This window comes from Petaurus breviceps, unplaced genomic scaffold (genome assembly GCF_028583685.1).
Source record: "Petaurus breviceps papuanus isolate PSGF00001 unplaced genomic scaffold, PetGlider_PUasm1.0 189, whole genome shotgun sequence".
NCBI lineage: Eukaryota > Metazoa > Chordata > Mammalia > Diprotodontia > Petauridae > Petaurus > Petaurus breviceps.
In genome coordinates this window covers 18,686,219-18,700,364 of record NW_027185809.1, presented here as the reverse complement: position 1 = coordinate 18,700,364, position 14,146 = coordinate 18,686,219, and the positions used below count along the sequence as shown (strand labels likewise).

The 14,146-nt window shown below is 37.2% G+C and overlaps 1 protein-coding gene and 1 pseudogene across 1 annotated transcript in view; both read left to right on the top strand.

The window, feature by feature from the left end:
• Window positions 1–14,146, top strand: part of SYNE2 (spectrin repeat containing nuclear envelope protein 2) — a 493,787-nt gene that overhangs the window by 147,268 nt on the left and 332,373 nt on the right. Inside the window, exons 12-17 of the mRNA XM_069091728.1 lie at window positions 3,504–3,668; window positions 6,422–6,534; window positions 7,406–7,568; window positions 8,904–8,982; window positions 10,585–10,772; window positions 13,283–13,447. Coding sequence (XP_068947829.1) covers window positions 3,504–3,668; window positions 6,422–6,534; window positions 7,406–7,568; window positions 8,904–8,982; window positions 10,585–10,772; window positions 13,283–13,447 — 873 coding nt within the window. The remainder of the gene's footprint in view (window positions 1–3,503; window positions 3,669–6,421; window positions 6,535–7,405; window positions 7,569–8,903; window positions 8,983–10,584; window positions 10,773–13,282; window positions 13,448–14,146) is intronic.
• LOC138164319 (small ribosomal subunit protein mS38 pseudogene) lies at window positions 3,683–6,037 on the top strand (annotated as a pseudogene).

Sequence of the window (14,146 nt, the reverse complement as noted above, 5' to 3'; positions counted from 1 at the left end):
TTTAATGACTTGTTCAGGGTCACACAGCTAGTAAACCAGGTTTTGTACAAAGGTCTTCCTGGCTTCAAGTCTAGCACCCTGCCCAGTAGTCAGTCAGTCAATCAATAACTATTCATTCAACATCTGTTTTGTGACAGGTACTATGTAAATGTTTGTTGACTCCTCCCTGACTACCCAGCATAACTGTATCTATTCTCTACAAGCTGCCCAGATATTTTCTGAAAGTGCAAGTGTCTTTGTGGTTCTCTACTCAAGAATCATTGGTGGTTTAGATTTGTGTCTAGGAAGAAGTATAAATACAACCATCTTGCTCCAGTTTACCTTTCTAGACTTATTACATATATATCTTCTTATATATTACATATATTTTCTCCAATCTGTGCTGCACTCAAACTGACTCACTTTCTGTTTCCTTGGGTTAGTGTTCTCTCGCCTTCTTCTGTGCTATTGTATAAGTGAATTGTTTCCTGTGCCCGGTTACTCTTTACCTCTGTGTCTTAGAATTTTTCATTTCATTTTTGCCTGTCTCAGATGTTGCCACCTCTAGGAAGCTCCTCCTGAGCTCCTTGGTTGTTAGTTCTTTCCGCCACTTTGAATGATCTTTTACTTACTTTCTGTATTGATTTTGTGTTCTCCTGGTGGAAATAAGCTTCCTGAGGATAGGAACTTTTTTGAGGGGGAGGGGCTTGTTTTATATTCCCATATACAGAGCTTCGCATGTTGTAGGTAGGTACACAGTAAATGCATATTGAGTCGAATTGAACAAAACGTGTTCAGTAAAGCTTATACATACATGGATGATCTGAATGAATGAGTGAAAGGCATTTATATCTGGTTCATTGTGTTGCTCCAATACTTTACTACTTTGTAACTAAACATTTTTTTTTATGGAAATCCATTACTAACAATAGTATTAAGCGGAAGACTGAAACCTTTATCTAGTATTTCACCTTTTGCTTAGGTCTTAGAGACCTGATCATAGATTTAGGGCTGGAAGGGACTTTTGTTGTTGTCGTTGAGTTGTTTCAATAATATCTGACTCTTTGTGACCCCATTTGTGCTTTTCTTGGCAAGGATACCAGAGTGGTTTGCCATTTCTTTCTTCAGCTCATTTTACAGATGAGGAAACTGAGGCAACAGGGTTAAGTGACTTGGCTAGGGTTACATAGTAAGTGTCCAAGGCCTAATTTGAACTCAAGTTTCCTGACTCCAGGGCTGGCTTTCTAAGCACTGTTCTACGTAACTGCCCAGGGACCCTAGGAAGGGAACTTAGAGGTCATCAATTCCAATCCAGTGATTTTACTGAGACAGTAAGATAACCCAATGGATAAAGTTAGGAGGATCTGAGTTCCAATCCTGCTTCAGATCATTACTAGCTGTGTGCCCCTGGGCAAGTCACGCTACCTCTGAGCCTTAGTTTCATTCCTCTTCTATAAAATGGGTATAATAATAGCATCTACCTTCCAGGATTGTTGTGAGGATTGGATGGAATAACAGATGTAATATGCTATATAAACTCCGGCTATTATTACTTTTATTCACAGATAAGGAAATTGAGGCATAGAGATTAGAGATTTTTTTCCCCCAGGGGCATTAGTATCTGGTCAGGTCTGGGGCCCAGGTCTTCCTGACTTCAATTTCAGCTCTTTGCCTACTACATATGCTAGTTCTCATAGTCAAATAGAGTTTTAAAAAGTCACTAAAAACAGCAACGTGGGAAGGGGCAGAGATTTCTGAAAAGGACACATCCCTTATCATGATTACAACCTGCCAGTGTAGTGAGCTAGTAAGTCAGTACTTAAACTAATAGCATTCCCCTTTTCTCAAGTGTGGCAGAATGAGATGTGTTCAGTGTCTAAATCATGATCTAAATGAATTTCAGTGCCATGTGGATATTTTTCCAGTACAGCAACTCAGGAATGCAAATACTTAGATTCCATCATTAAATAGCAAAGTCCTTAATAGAATGAAGAGTTATTGTAAATATTTAAACAATTATTTACAATATTTGGACTGTCTCACGTATGATTTTGCTCTTACCAACTTGGGTATGTTTTATGGTGAGTTTAGGCAAGAATCAAGGTGATCTTCCCAAAATGAGAGTAGAAAATTTGGTCATAATTTACCATATATTAATAGCATACATTCTCATAGCATTGTTTTTGTTGTTAAATTATATTAGACTCTTTGTGATTCCATAAACCATAGCACAGCAGTGCTTTCTATGGGATTTTCTTGGTAAACATCCTACGATGGTTTGCCATTTTCTTCTCTCTAGTGGATTAAGGCAAACAGAGGTTAAGGAACTTGCCCAGGGCCACACAGGAAATGTCTGAAGTTGACTTTGAACTCAGGTCTTTTTTCTTCCAGGCCCAGTGCTTTATCCACTGAGCCACCTACCTGCCTCCTCATAACATTTTACTGTTTAAAAAATACTTTCTTCACAGTAATCTGTTGCAGTAGGTAGATACTATAAGCATTATTATTTCCACTTTATTTTTCAGGAAACTAGAGCTCAAAAAAGTTAAATGACATTCTTACATTCACCAGACTTACCAAGTGAAGGAATTAGTATTTGCACCCAAGCCTTCACAGTCAAATAGGGGGGATATGACACAGGTTGTTGCTGTTCAGTTGTGTTCAACTCTTCATGACACCATTTGAGATTTTTTTGACAAAGATCCTGGAGTGGTTTGCCATTTTCTTCTCCAACTCCTTTTATAGATGAGAAAACTGAGGCAAATGGGTTTAAGTGATTTGCCCAAGGTCACAGCAAGTAAGTTTCTAAGGTCAGATTTGAACCCAGGAAGATGAAGCTTTCTGATTAGTAAAAGTTGAGCAATTAAAAAAAAATCATGTTCAAATGCTAAGCTGTCTTTAGAATTGTGAAGAGTACTAGCAGAAAATATTCAAATTAGATCATTAATCATATATTTTTGAGTTGCCTTTCAGAAAACTCTTACAAGTTCTACTTGCTCATTCTTTTTTTTTTTAAGCAATTGGGGTTAAGTAACTTGCTCAAGGTTACACAGCCAGTTATTTCTGGGTGTGGTGCTGAGTATCTGAGCCCGGATTTGATCCCAGGTCATCCCAACACTGGAGCCAGTGTTCTTACCTGCTGAGCCACCTGGCCACCCCTAAGCAATCGGGGTTAAGTAACTTGCTCAAGGTTACATGGCCAGTTATTTCTGGGTGTGGTGCTGAGTATCTGAGCCTGGATTTGATCCCAGGTCATTCCAACACTGGAGCCCATGCTCTTACTCGCTGTGCTACCTGGCCGCCCCTAAGCAATCGGGGTTAAGTAATTTGCTCAAGGTTACATGACCAGTTATTTCTGGGTGTGGTGCTGAGTGTCTGAGCCCGGATTCGATCCCAGGTCATCCTGACTCTGAGGCCGGTGCTCTTACTCGCTGAGCCACCTGGCCACCCCTCCTACTTGCTCATTCTAAGTGAATATTTAGCAGTGGAACACCAATAATCAATAAGTCTCTTTTCTCTTTAAGATTAATGAATGGAGTGCAAAGCTGGATCAAATCCTGCCTCCACCCCTGGATCAAATTGAAGTCTGGCTTCAAGAAATCGAACATCTTATGGCAGAAGATTTACCAGATTCCCGGGATTGCAATCAAGCCATGATTCTAATCAAAGAAAGAATCAATTTGTTTAAGGTTGGTATAGCAAAAAAAGAAAGGAAAGGAACACTTTAGAGACATTTTTCTTGAGTAAGACTTTATCCTAGGAGGAGGTGCACAGTTAAAGGTAATCTTTTATGATGATTGGGTCTACTTTTTTATGAGGGATGGTAAAGTATTTATCTGATTGTCTAGAATTGTGACTGACTCTTAGAAGGTGCTGATTGAACTCCCATTTAGGAATTGGATGTTGGGAGGAAAGAAAAGATTATAACCGAGAAATTTCCATCCAGGTGTTTGGGTCACAGTCATAGAAGCAGATATCAAGGTCCAAATCCCAGATCCAGGACAGTGAGGGGCAGTGTGGAATAGTGGACCAAATATTTTACTTGGAGTGATTTTCAGTTGTGTCTGATTCTGTGACCTCAGCTGGAGCATTCTTTGCAGGGGTACTGGAATGGTTTGCCTTTCCTTCTCCAGCTCATTGTAAAGATGAGGAAACTGAGGCAATCAGGGTTAAGTGACTTGCCCAGGGTCACAAAGCTCTAAGTGTCAGGCTAGATTTGAACTTAGGAAAATGAGTCTTCCTTACTCCAAGCTTGGCACTCTATCTACTGTGCCACCTAGATGTCCATGGACTTAAGAAGACCTTAGTTCAAATCCTGCTTCTGACATTTAACTAACGGTGATTTCCTGTGAAAATTATTTTACCTCTCTAGCCTTAGTTTCCTCATTTGTAAAATGAAGGGCTTGGACTCGGTGACCTCTAACATTTCTTTGAACTTTAAATCTATGATCCTAAGAGTTGTAGAACTAAAGTTGAAGAGGAAGAATGCAAGGTCTGTAGTGGAAGCCAAATCAAAACCAGGAATCATGACCGAATCTGAAAGGGGATCCACAAGAGGTGAGGGGCAAGGTTCAGACTGTAAGCAGCCACATGATCAGGGTCAGCTCAGGTTTTTGTTCTCATTTAGACTATGGGAGCACACATGTGCTAATGGCCCAACATTTATACTAATGGCTGACATTTATGCAAGATATCCCAAAAGCCAAGACTGCATGCACAAAGACTGGGGAAATCTGTCTAGGACTTTAAATTTCTTAAAATGGTTTGCATCCAGTATCTCATTTGAGCCTCATTACAACCCGGTCAAGTGGGTAGTACAGGTATTCCTATCCGCATTTTATAGATGAGGAAATTTAGTCTCAGAAAGGATAAGTGTCCTGTCCATGGTCAAACAGCTAGCAAGTGCCAGAGATGGTGTCCAACCTAGCTCCTCAACTCCAGACCCCACACTCTATGAATTATGCCACCTGTTTATTGCTGCTGCCCTTAATATCCCTAGCAACAATGGAAGCCAGGGGGCATCAATTACTAGAATTTGAAAGATGACCTAGGAAGCAGCTCCTCAAACAATAGGGCATATTTGACATTGAATTAAGAAAAAAAAATTCCAGAGTGATATTAAAGCATCTATAAAGTCTAAAAAATATTTTATGGTTTCAAGGCATTCTTTCTGAATCAGGAAAAAAGATCAAATGTGATAACACATGTAAAAGTGCTATGTAAACTTTAAAGTGCTATATAAATGCTAGCTTAATTAAATATAAATTGTAAATATAAATAAATTAAAATAAATGCTTAAGGAGGAATCCGGAACTGCCTTGGAAGAGGTGGCAGGATGCCCTCCTGAGCCTTGCCCTAGAAGGATAGACCCAAACACCCATGTTCCTGGCTCAAGTGACCTCTCAGCAAACTAGGGCCTGCCCTGGGCAGGCTGATGTTTGTCAAGGCCGCCCCGTGGTGCCTCCTCTGGTCTCTATGGCCAAGAGCTGCTGTTACAGCACCTGGCCAGCAGGGAGGAGTGGGCCCGGCCCCCAGCCCCAGGCACAGAGAGAGATCCAGAGCTCGAGGAGATGCTGGTTCCCAGAAAGATGTCCATCAGTCCCCTGGAGAGCTGGCTCACCATTCGATACTTGCTCCCCAAACCTGAGGGCCCTGTCCCTGGGCCCAGACCTGGAACAGTGAGCCTGGCCTTGCTCTATGACTGTCCCCCCAGTGAGGCCAAGGATGGGGAGGAGCTGGGGGAAGGAGGCTCCCTCAGAGCCCCCATGATCCATAGCAAGAACGTGCTGAAGATCCGCCGCTGCAAGATGAACCACCCCAAGTATCACAAGCTGGTGAAGAGGACCCGGTTTTTGCGGCAGAAGGTCCGCGAGGGGAGAAGGAAGTGGAAGCAGATCAGGTTTGAGAAGGACCTGAAGCATTTATGGAAGAAAGCAGGCTTGAAGCAGGCCCCTGAGGGCTGGCAGACCCCCAAGGTCTATGTGAAGAGTAACTGAGCCCCTCCTGAGTGTGTCTGCTGTAGCATTTTAATAAATGTTAGAGAAATAGCAAAAAAAAATGCTTAATTATATATTATGATGAGGGGTATACCTATATTATAAATATATAGTAAGTCTCTAGCACTTGAACCTGCGTTAAAATTAAAAGCATACCAGAAAATTTCTGCCAGAAGGGAACTCATGTTTTCATCAAAGAAAAAATGTGATTTGTTGTAGAAGTTCAGTTTCCATCACTTGTGAGTGAATTGCATTCAGTCAAATTAAGATGAAAACATTTATTTACAAGGTTTTACTTTCACTTTTTAGCCTCTGTAGTGACCAAAAGAGAAGCTTAAATGGTTATCTGGAAATGATGTCATGTTCCTTGGAAGTGATATTATAAGTCCTCAGTTACTGTATCTGGCTGCCAGCCCTGCTTCATACCATGATTGTTTTCTTTTCAGAGTCTGATGGATGATTTTGATCATCACTTGAACAGCCTCTTGACATTTGAGAACAAAGATGAACAGCACATGCCCATGATCCCACTTGATAAACTGGAGGAAATGAAAAGAAGGTGGTGGAAATTGTAGCATTTCACATCTGGCAATGTTATTTATGAGCCCGTGGGCACTGATAAGGTTTTAGGGGCTTGTAGAGGCAACAGTGTACAGATTGATTTAGGTCCAGTTTCTGACACGTGTACTTCTCTGTGTGCTACTAAATTAAAACGTGAAGCAATTTTAAAGATACTACTTTAAAGATTTGTGTAAACTTGGTCTTTTGCCATACCAACATGTCTTGGAATCTCCTAAACTGATATGAATTCTCCACATTATATTTGTTTTCTCTACATTTTAAAAAATTTACTAATAAGTTAATAAGTTTAGCTTTAATAATACAATTGTTTCCATATGTCAAATATTCAAATTTTGGTTATATGACTATTTGACAACATTTTTCTAACTACTATAGCTTGTTTGTACGTATATATTTGCATGTTGTCTCTCTCATTAGATTATAAATTCCTTGAATGCAAGGACTGCTTTTGCCTTTTTTTGTAGGCCTGGTACTGGCACATAGTAGGCAATTAATAAATGTTTATTGACTGACATTTTCCAAACACAGTAGCGTTTTGAAGATTTTTTTATTAGAATATATCTTAGCCAAAGTGAATGTTTCTTTAGAAAATATTTTGTGGCAAATACTTCCAATTTGGAAATGTTTGCTTTATTTTCTGGCAGCAGGAATGATTCTTGAACATTCAAAATATTTTTATGCTACAATTTTTCATCATTTGAATGGGAGCTCTTATCTCTGAGTTTTATATGCAATAGAATTTGTTTTGTTTTTAAAAATAGTCAATGGTTTGGGGATATTTTGTGAATAGATATTTCATTATGTCAGGAAAATTAAAAGTAAATCCTAAAGGCTGTCTTATTTTATAGATTCCACAATATTATGGAGACCAACTTCATTGCACTTTTAGAATTTCACTACTACTTCTGCTCTGTCCTGGGTTTAATAGAGGAAGTGAAATCAAAATTGAATCTCTGGAACATCAAATATGGGACCCAGGAATCCGTAGCACTATTATTGGGAGACTGGCATGTAAGTTGAATTTTATGTGCTGCTTAGTCAAACTGTCTTCAGTTTTGATCACCTTATTGACAGGAATTAGCATTGTTTTTCGAGTTCAGATATCTTCATCTAAGAATTATTTTTGCTCCATTGTCTAGATAGGCATTTCCTCAGAGGTTAAGCTGAATTAGTCAAAGTATCATTGTGACACTCCTTCCCCTGATATTTCTTTGATCTTATCTTTTTTGCCTTCTTCCTAACCAACTTACATTGTTCTGAATTCTTTTCTTCTATCCTCATTCTTCATTTTATTTACATTTGTCCTTGACTGTTTGCCTAAAGCTGACCATTGCTTGTAAATCAATGTATTCTGAGTAACTGTGATCTGAATAGCTTCAAATCTGCACTATCCCAGTTTGTGCCATTAAACACTCTTTCCAAAGTTTTTAGGTCCTATTTGCATCTAGACTGACTACTATACTCTCCATTACCTGCTGGCTCAACAGTTTCAACAGCTTCAGGATCAATCTGTTCCAAAGGCCCTACTACCAATATGGTCCCAGTCCTGAAATATTGATAGGATAGCAGAATTTACGTATGTTGGAAAAGTGTGATACTTTGATTAGTGATTATTTTAAAAATGTATTTTAGATTTAAAAGCATGATATTCTTTTAAAGCCCCTGTAATTACTGGGAGCTAGATGGTACAGTTGATAGAATCTTGTACTTGGAGTCAGGAATACCTGAGTTCAAATACTGCTTTGGATACTGACTGTATGACTGTAGGAAAGTCACTTAATCCCTCTTAGCCTTAGTTTCCATACCTGAAAAAGTGTTGATAAAATAACATCTATATAGTTGTTGTGAGGATCAAGTGAAATAATATATGTTAAAGCATTATCTATCTATGGGCTAGCTCAATAATGTTGTTGCAAATAAAGACTGAAAATAACACATAGTATTTGTAAGGTGAGAAGAATTTGAAATGGCTATGAAAATTTGTTAACATTTAGCATTCATGTTTATAAACTTGATAACTTCTTCCTGAAAAGTTTACAAATTATTGTTTTCCAGTAAACCAAAACTTACAAATATTAGAAAGAATAACAAATAATATATATTACCTATCCTCAATCCTCAATTTGTCCGTGACTGTTTGCCTAGAACAAACCATTGTATTATCTTCTACTTTCCCCAATTATAGTATTAATTTGAAGACTTTATCACTTATTTCTCTCAGTTAAATTTTAGGCATTTAATTAAGTGTAAAATATGTTCAAATTTGTGTCATTTTCTCTTTCTTGCCTGTTTTATTTAAACTTTTTATTTATGTAAATCTCTTTTTCTTCTTTTGTGTGTGGGCAGAAATTTATCGAAGAAAAGGACTTCCTAACTCAGCTTGAGAGTTCTTTTCAAAAATGTGAAACAATGATCAAGAATTTGGGTAAGATAATACAAGTGATTCATTATACCTTTGTTTGATTTTTAGAGTGTTATTGTTATCTTTTTTTTACATTACAGTTCTTTCCCAGTATACCCACTATTGAATCCTTCATTGTAATAAAGAAAAAAGAGTAAAGAAAAAAAAAAGTAATATAATATTCACAGTGTTTATAATGTTTTCCATTTCTCTACCATGAGGAGGGAATTGTCTTCATTGTCTGTTCTTTGCAGTCACAATTGGTCACTGAAGTTAATCATAGGGTACCTACCTTTCCATGTTCATATTACTGGAGTCAGTGTATATAATTTTCTCCCAGAAATATTGGATTGAAAATTATATTTCAAATTGACTAAATTGTCCATATCCTTTTGCTAAGTGAGTCTATTACTGGGCAACTCCCTGAAGGAAGTAAAAGAAAGGAAAAAAGAAGTAACTACTATGTGACAAACTATTTCTGACAGCATTATAACAAAGTGAATCCCCATAGATTGAGGAATGATTGGAAAAAGCTGTGGTAAAAAATTGAAATGGAATATTACTGTGCAAAAAGAAATCACTAATATGAGGAATTTAGAGAATTATGGAAAGATTCCTATCATTGATACAAAGCAAAATAAGCAGAACCAAAGGAGCAATTTATACAATTATTGAAATTAAAATGAAAAGCTCTCTAAAAAGGAAGAACAATTCTGAAAAACTGAAAAAAAAGACATTAAAGTTCCAGAAAATAAGTAATGGGACATTGTTTTCTGGCATCTTAATTTTCTTCTCAGTTTTTTCTTCATATTTTATACCAACTCCCTCATAGGAGAGAGGTAAGGTACAATTAATTTATAGAATACTATCTTTATTGTTGTTGGACATCATTGTATTGGCTAGTTTTGCTTGTTGTTTTTTAAATCACAGTGGAAGAGTCAGCCTGGAACAGAAGGTGGGTAGAAAATGATTGTGAAGTAATGAAAAAAGGGAACAATAAAATACATTTTAAAAATAAAATATTTTATTCACGTCATGTTTTTTCTCAAAACACTCTACTGCAAGCCTGCTACAATATCTTGGTGTAGAGGTGACCCTGACTTTTTGAAGGCTAAACTGGAGGAATGCAAGCTCTGGTGGGTTCTAATAAAGTAGAAAAACTTTTAATATGGGCCAGGTCGTAGACTTTGACTCTGTGTTCTGAGGACCAGCCTAAAAAAGATCAGAGAGGCCCATCACTAGGTGACCACAGAGTTATAAAGTTTATAGGCTTTTACAGGAACTCTTGAAGACTGTTTACTAAGTTATGGAGGATTTATTATCTGAATTGGTAGGCAGACTCACATAGATGAACTGACACAGTCTGAAAGTACCATAAATTTATCTAAACAATACTTAGGTATTCTTTTTACACAGGGGAGTTTTGCATACACACATAATATGCATGTATACATATGTACAGGCATGTGATAAATATAGAATTCAAAGAAAAATAATATTTACTAGATAATATTATAATTAATATTTAATTTCGTCTGCCATATTTGAATAAATGTATCCAATTAAAGTCTTTCAGTCACATTATGTAATTTTTAAAAGATTTATTTCTTTTATTAAATATCATAGCTGGAGATCCTCAGAATATTAGCAAGCAGTTTAAGATGGTGGAATCTCAGATTTCTATATGTAGAAAATGCATGTATAATATAAGATCCACCCTGCAAAAAGTTTTGTCATCTTGGGCTACGTATAAGGAGAACCTTCATTCACTCAAGACTTGGTTGGAAGAATCAAGGAAAGAACATCCAAAACAGGTACATTTTCTCTCTTGACTTAAGGATTTTTGCTTTTATTAGACATTTTGACTCTAAGACCTAGGAACAGGTGTGTGTAGGGAAATCCTTCTTAGAATGTTTACTTGTAGTTGAGAAATGTTATTGTCCTTTAGGCCTACATGGTCAATGAAACATTTTCTTATTAGTGTTGTTTTCTGAGACACTATTGTCTTCTTCTTTGAATGGGGATTGGTGAATTGGATTGATTTTATAGGCACATTTAAAATAAATAAATGGCTTAAATCAAACTTAATTTTTAAATTGGTAAGATCCTAACTCCAAAACCTTTTTTGTGGGGTGGTAGTGAATGGTTGGTGAGCCAATATGGCATAGTACAAAGACCATTTCATTGAGAATCAGGAAACCTGGGTTTAAATCCAAGTTTGCTGATTGACTAGATCTGTGTCTTTGGATCAGTGTTCCTCTCTGGGACTCATTTTGTTCATTTTTAAAAAGGGAATTTAGAGGAGATGATCTCTTATTTCCCTTTTAGCTCTGATCTTCTACAATTTGATCAAAATTCATTTTAGCCATCTTGATGTGGAGGAGGTAGTGGTGTTGATAAAGTTATTTATCTTTTAAATTAATGGTCTATTTGCTATTTATGTGTTCAGTTCTTATAACCATCCACATTGATTTCTACCATTATTGGTGAAGTAATTTATTTCTCTTGCTGAAGAGGTATATTGTTAATCCCTTGAAGTTAGAAATTAATTGGAGTCAGTCATCATGAGTTTGAGGAGACTTTTCTAAAAAGCTAAATTGTTCAAAAGAAACTTGGATGTTTTTAAGATAAAATAGTTCATAAGAAGTATGGTTGAGCAGCTTGTGTGTCACAAGTAGGTTATTTGTAGGCAGCCTTATAACTGGGTTAAGGTCATAGATACCGTTAAATGGTGTGATTGGAGGGCCACCAAGTATGGTTGCCACTATACAAATATTCTTACCTTACTGCTTGCCATGGTGCTTAGAATTCTATCATTAGGAATCCTTTTTTCAGGGTATTGATCACTTTGCCCTCTCCAGTAATCTTCTATTAAAATGTAAATATAGTCATCTCTTCCACATCTTGAATTTCCCATCACAGTTTTGATATATCAAAATTTTGATAGATTGTGGGTCAACATAAGAAATTAAATGGGAATTTTGGGTGAGTTTTGTGGAAGTTTCAGATGACTCATGAAGGCCAGTAGATAAAAAGTTCAGAAACTCAGAAATGCATAATATATATGTATAATATCAATATATTTTCTCTTTTAATACTGTAAACACCCCATAAAAAGAAAAAGAAAACATTAAGACTTCTCTTGTATGAAAGGAGGGCCAAAAAATTTTATGTGAATTTTTTTAGATCAAGGATGTGCCATGACCTAACTCCCTCGATGTATAAGGGATAATTATAACTCTGGGAGGGATAATACCTTCAAGAAATATGAGTACTGGGGAAGCTAGGTGGCTCAGTGAATAGAGCACGGGCCCTAGAGTCAGGAGGACCTGAGTTCAGATCTGCCTTCAGACACTTAACACAAAAACTAGCCATGTGACCTTGGGCAAGTCACTTAACCCCAACTGCCCTCCAAAAAAGCAAAAAAAAAAATATGAGTACCTTAGAGATAATTATGAGATGCTTTCTAACAGTAGCATCTAGCTGAGACTAAGACTTTGTGAGAATGACAGGTGAACCACTTGAGACCTGGGGGAAACAAGAAAGGAGAGAAGAATACTTAATGGGGAGCTAGGACTGCATTGAAGACAAATTTCATCTACTTAATAGCTTTTTGTGGGCTAAGTGGTACAGTAGATAAGAGTTCTGGAGGTGGATTCAGGAAGACCTGAGTTCAAATCCTACCTCAAGACACTGATCTAGCTTTGTGCCCCTGGGCACAAAGTCCTCTCAGGCTTAATGTTCTCATATGTAAAATAGGGATAATAATAGCACTTACCTCCTGGGGCTGTGAGGAGAAAAGAGTGATAATATTTGCAAATGATTTGCAAGCCTTAATGCACTATATAAATACTAGCTATCATCATCATCATCATCATCACTATTTTAATTGATTTCTTTGCAAACCTTAAAGTACTTTATAAATGCTAGCTGGTGTTGTTTGTCCTTACTTCTCAAAGAGGACCATGACATTGGGGAGGTGATGCCATGACCCGCAAGTGAATTGAATTTAAACGAGAGAGAGCTGTGCAGAGTCACCAACCTCACTTTCTCCTCCGAAGTCATCTGGGTTCAGTGGCTAGATATAGATCAGGATGACTGGAAATGGCCCTGAATACAGTGGGAGATCTTGGCTTTTTTAAGTTAATGTCTTTAACAGGTCTCAGTTTGACTGAGCCAGTGCCCATTCAATCATTAAAGCTAGGTGAGAAAGGAGGCAAAGTATGTTCTCTTTTACCTAATTAAAAAAAAATCAATCTGTGAGGGGATTGGTTATCAGAAAGCCAAATATCGTTTCATCTAATTGTTCTTTTATGTTTTGCAGATTCCTTTTGAAACACTAGCAAGTTGGAATTCAGTACTTAGTACTGTAAATGAGGTTGGAAAATTTTTAATTGATGTCAGTAACCAACAAGTTGGATTGTCTATTAATAAGGAACTGAAAAGACTTAATAAAAGATGGTCAAAATTCATTAAGAAAACTCAGTTTGTAAGTCATGCAACCATTTTGTGTTATATAGAACTGTATTTGAAATTAATGATGTGAGAATTTTTACTGAAATTACCTCTTTCCTTCTCCATGCCCACCACTGTGCTCCTTAGAGAAGCTTTTCTTTTTCCTTACCTCTTCATTTTTGTTAATAATAACAAGGGGCATGGGCAGCTTTCCAGAAGAATGCTACTGTGAGCAGTTTTTAAGGTTCTGATTACACGGTTTAGTGAACACCCTATTTATTCCATAGCAAATCAAAGCAAAACATTCACAGAAAATCAAGGTACAGCATTCACAATATTACAGCTTATCACAGAAAATCACAATATAGTATTCACAACAGCTTATCATTAAAATGGCCATATAGTTTTCACCAAAGTGGTCACAATATTTAGAACAAAGAACAATCATCTCAAAGTGAAAGTCTTCCACTCTTGGGGCACACTAAATTAACTCAATCAGTCACTTGTTCAGCAATCAATTGCGAAGTATCATCAATCACTAAGTACAGTCATTAGAGAATACACAAACCTTCCACCTGTAGGTCACTAGTAAACTACAGTTTCATCATTACTCAGTACCTATGGAGAGGTCTTTTCTTCTTGACTTGGGGCCGGTTCTCAGATTCCCTGGATCCCCTTCCATGGTCCCAGATTCTACCTGTATTCACCACACTGTCACCTGGCAGACATCTCC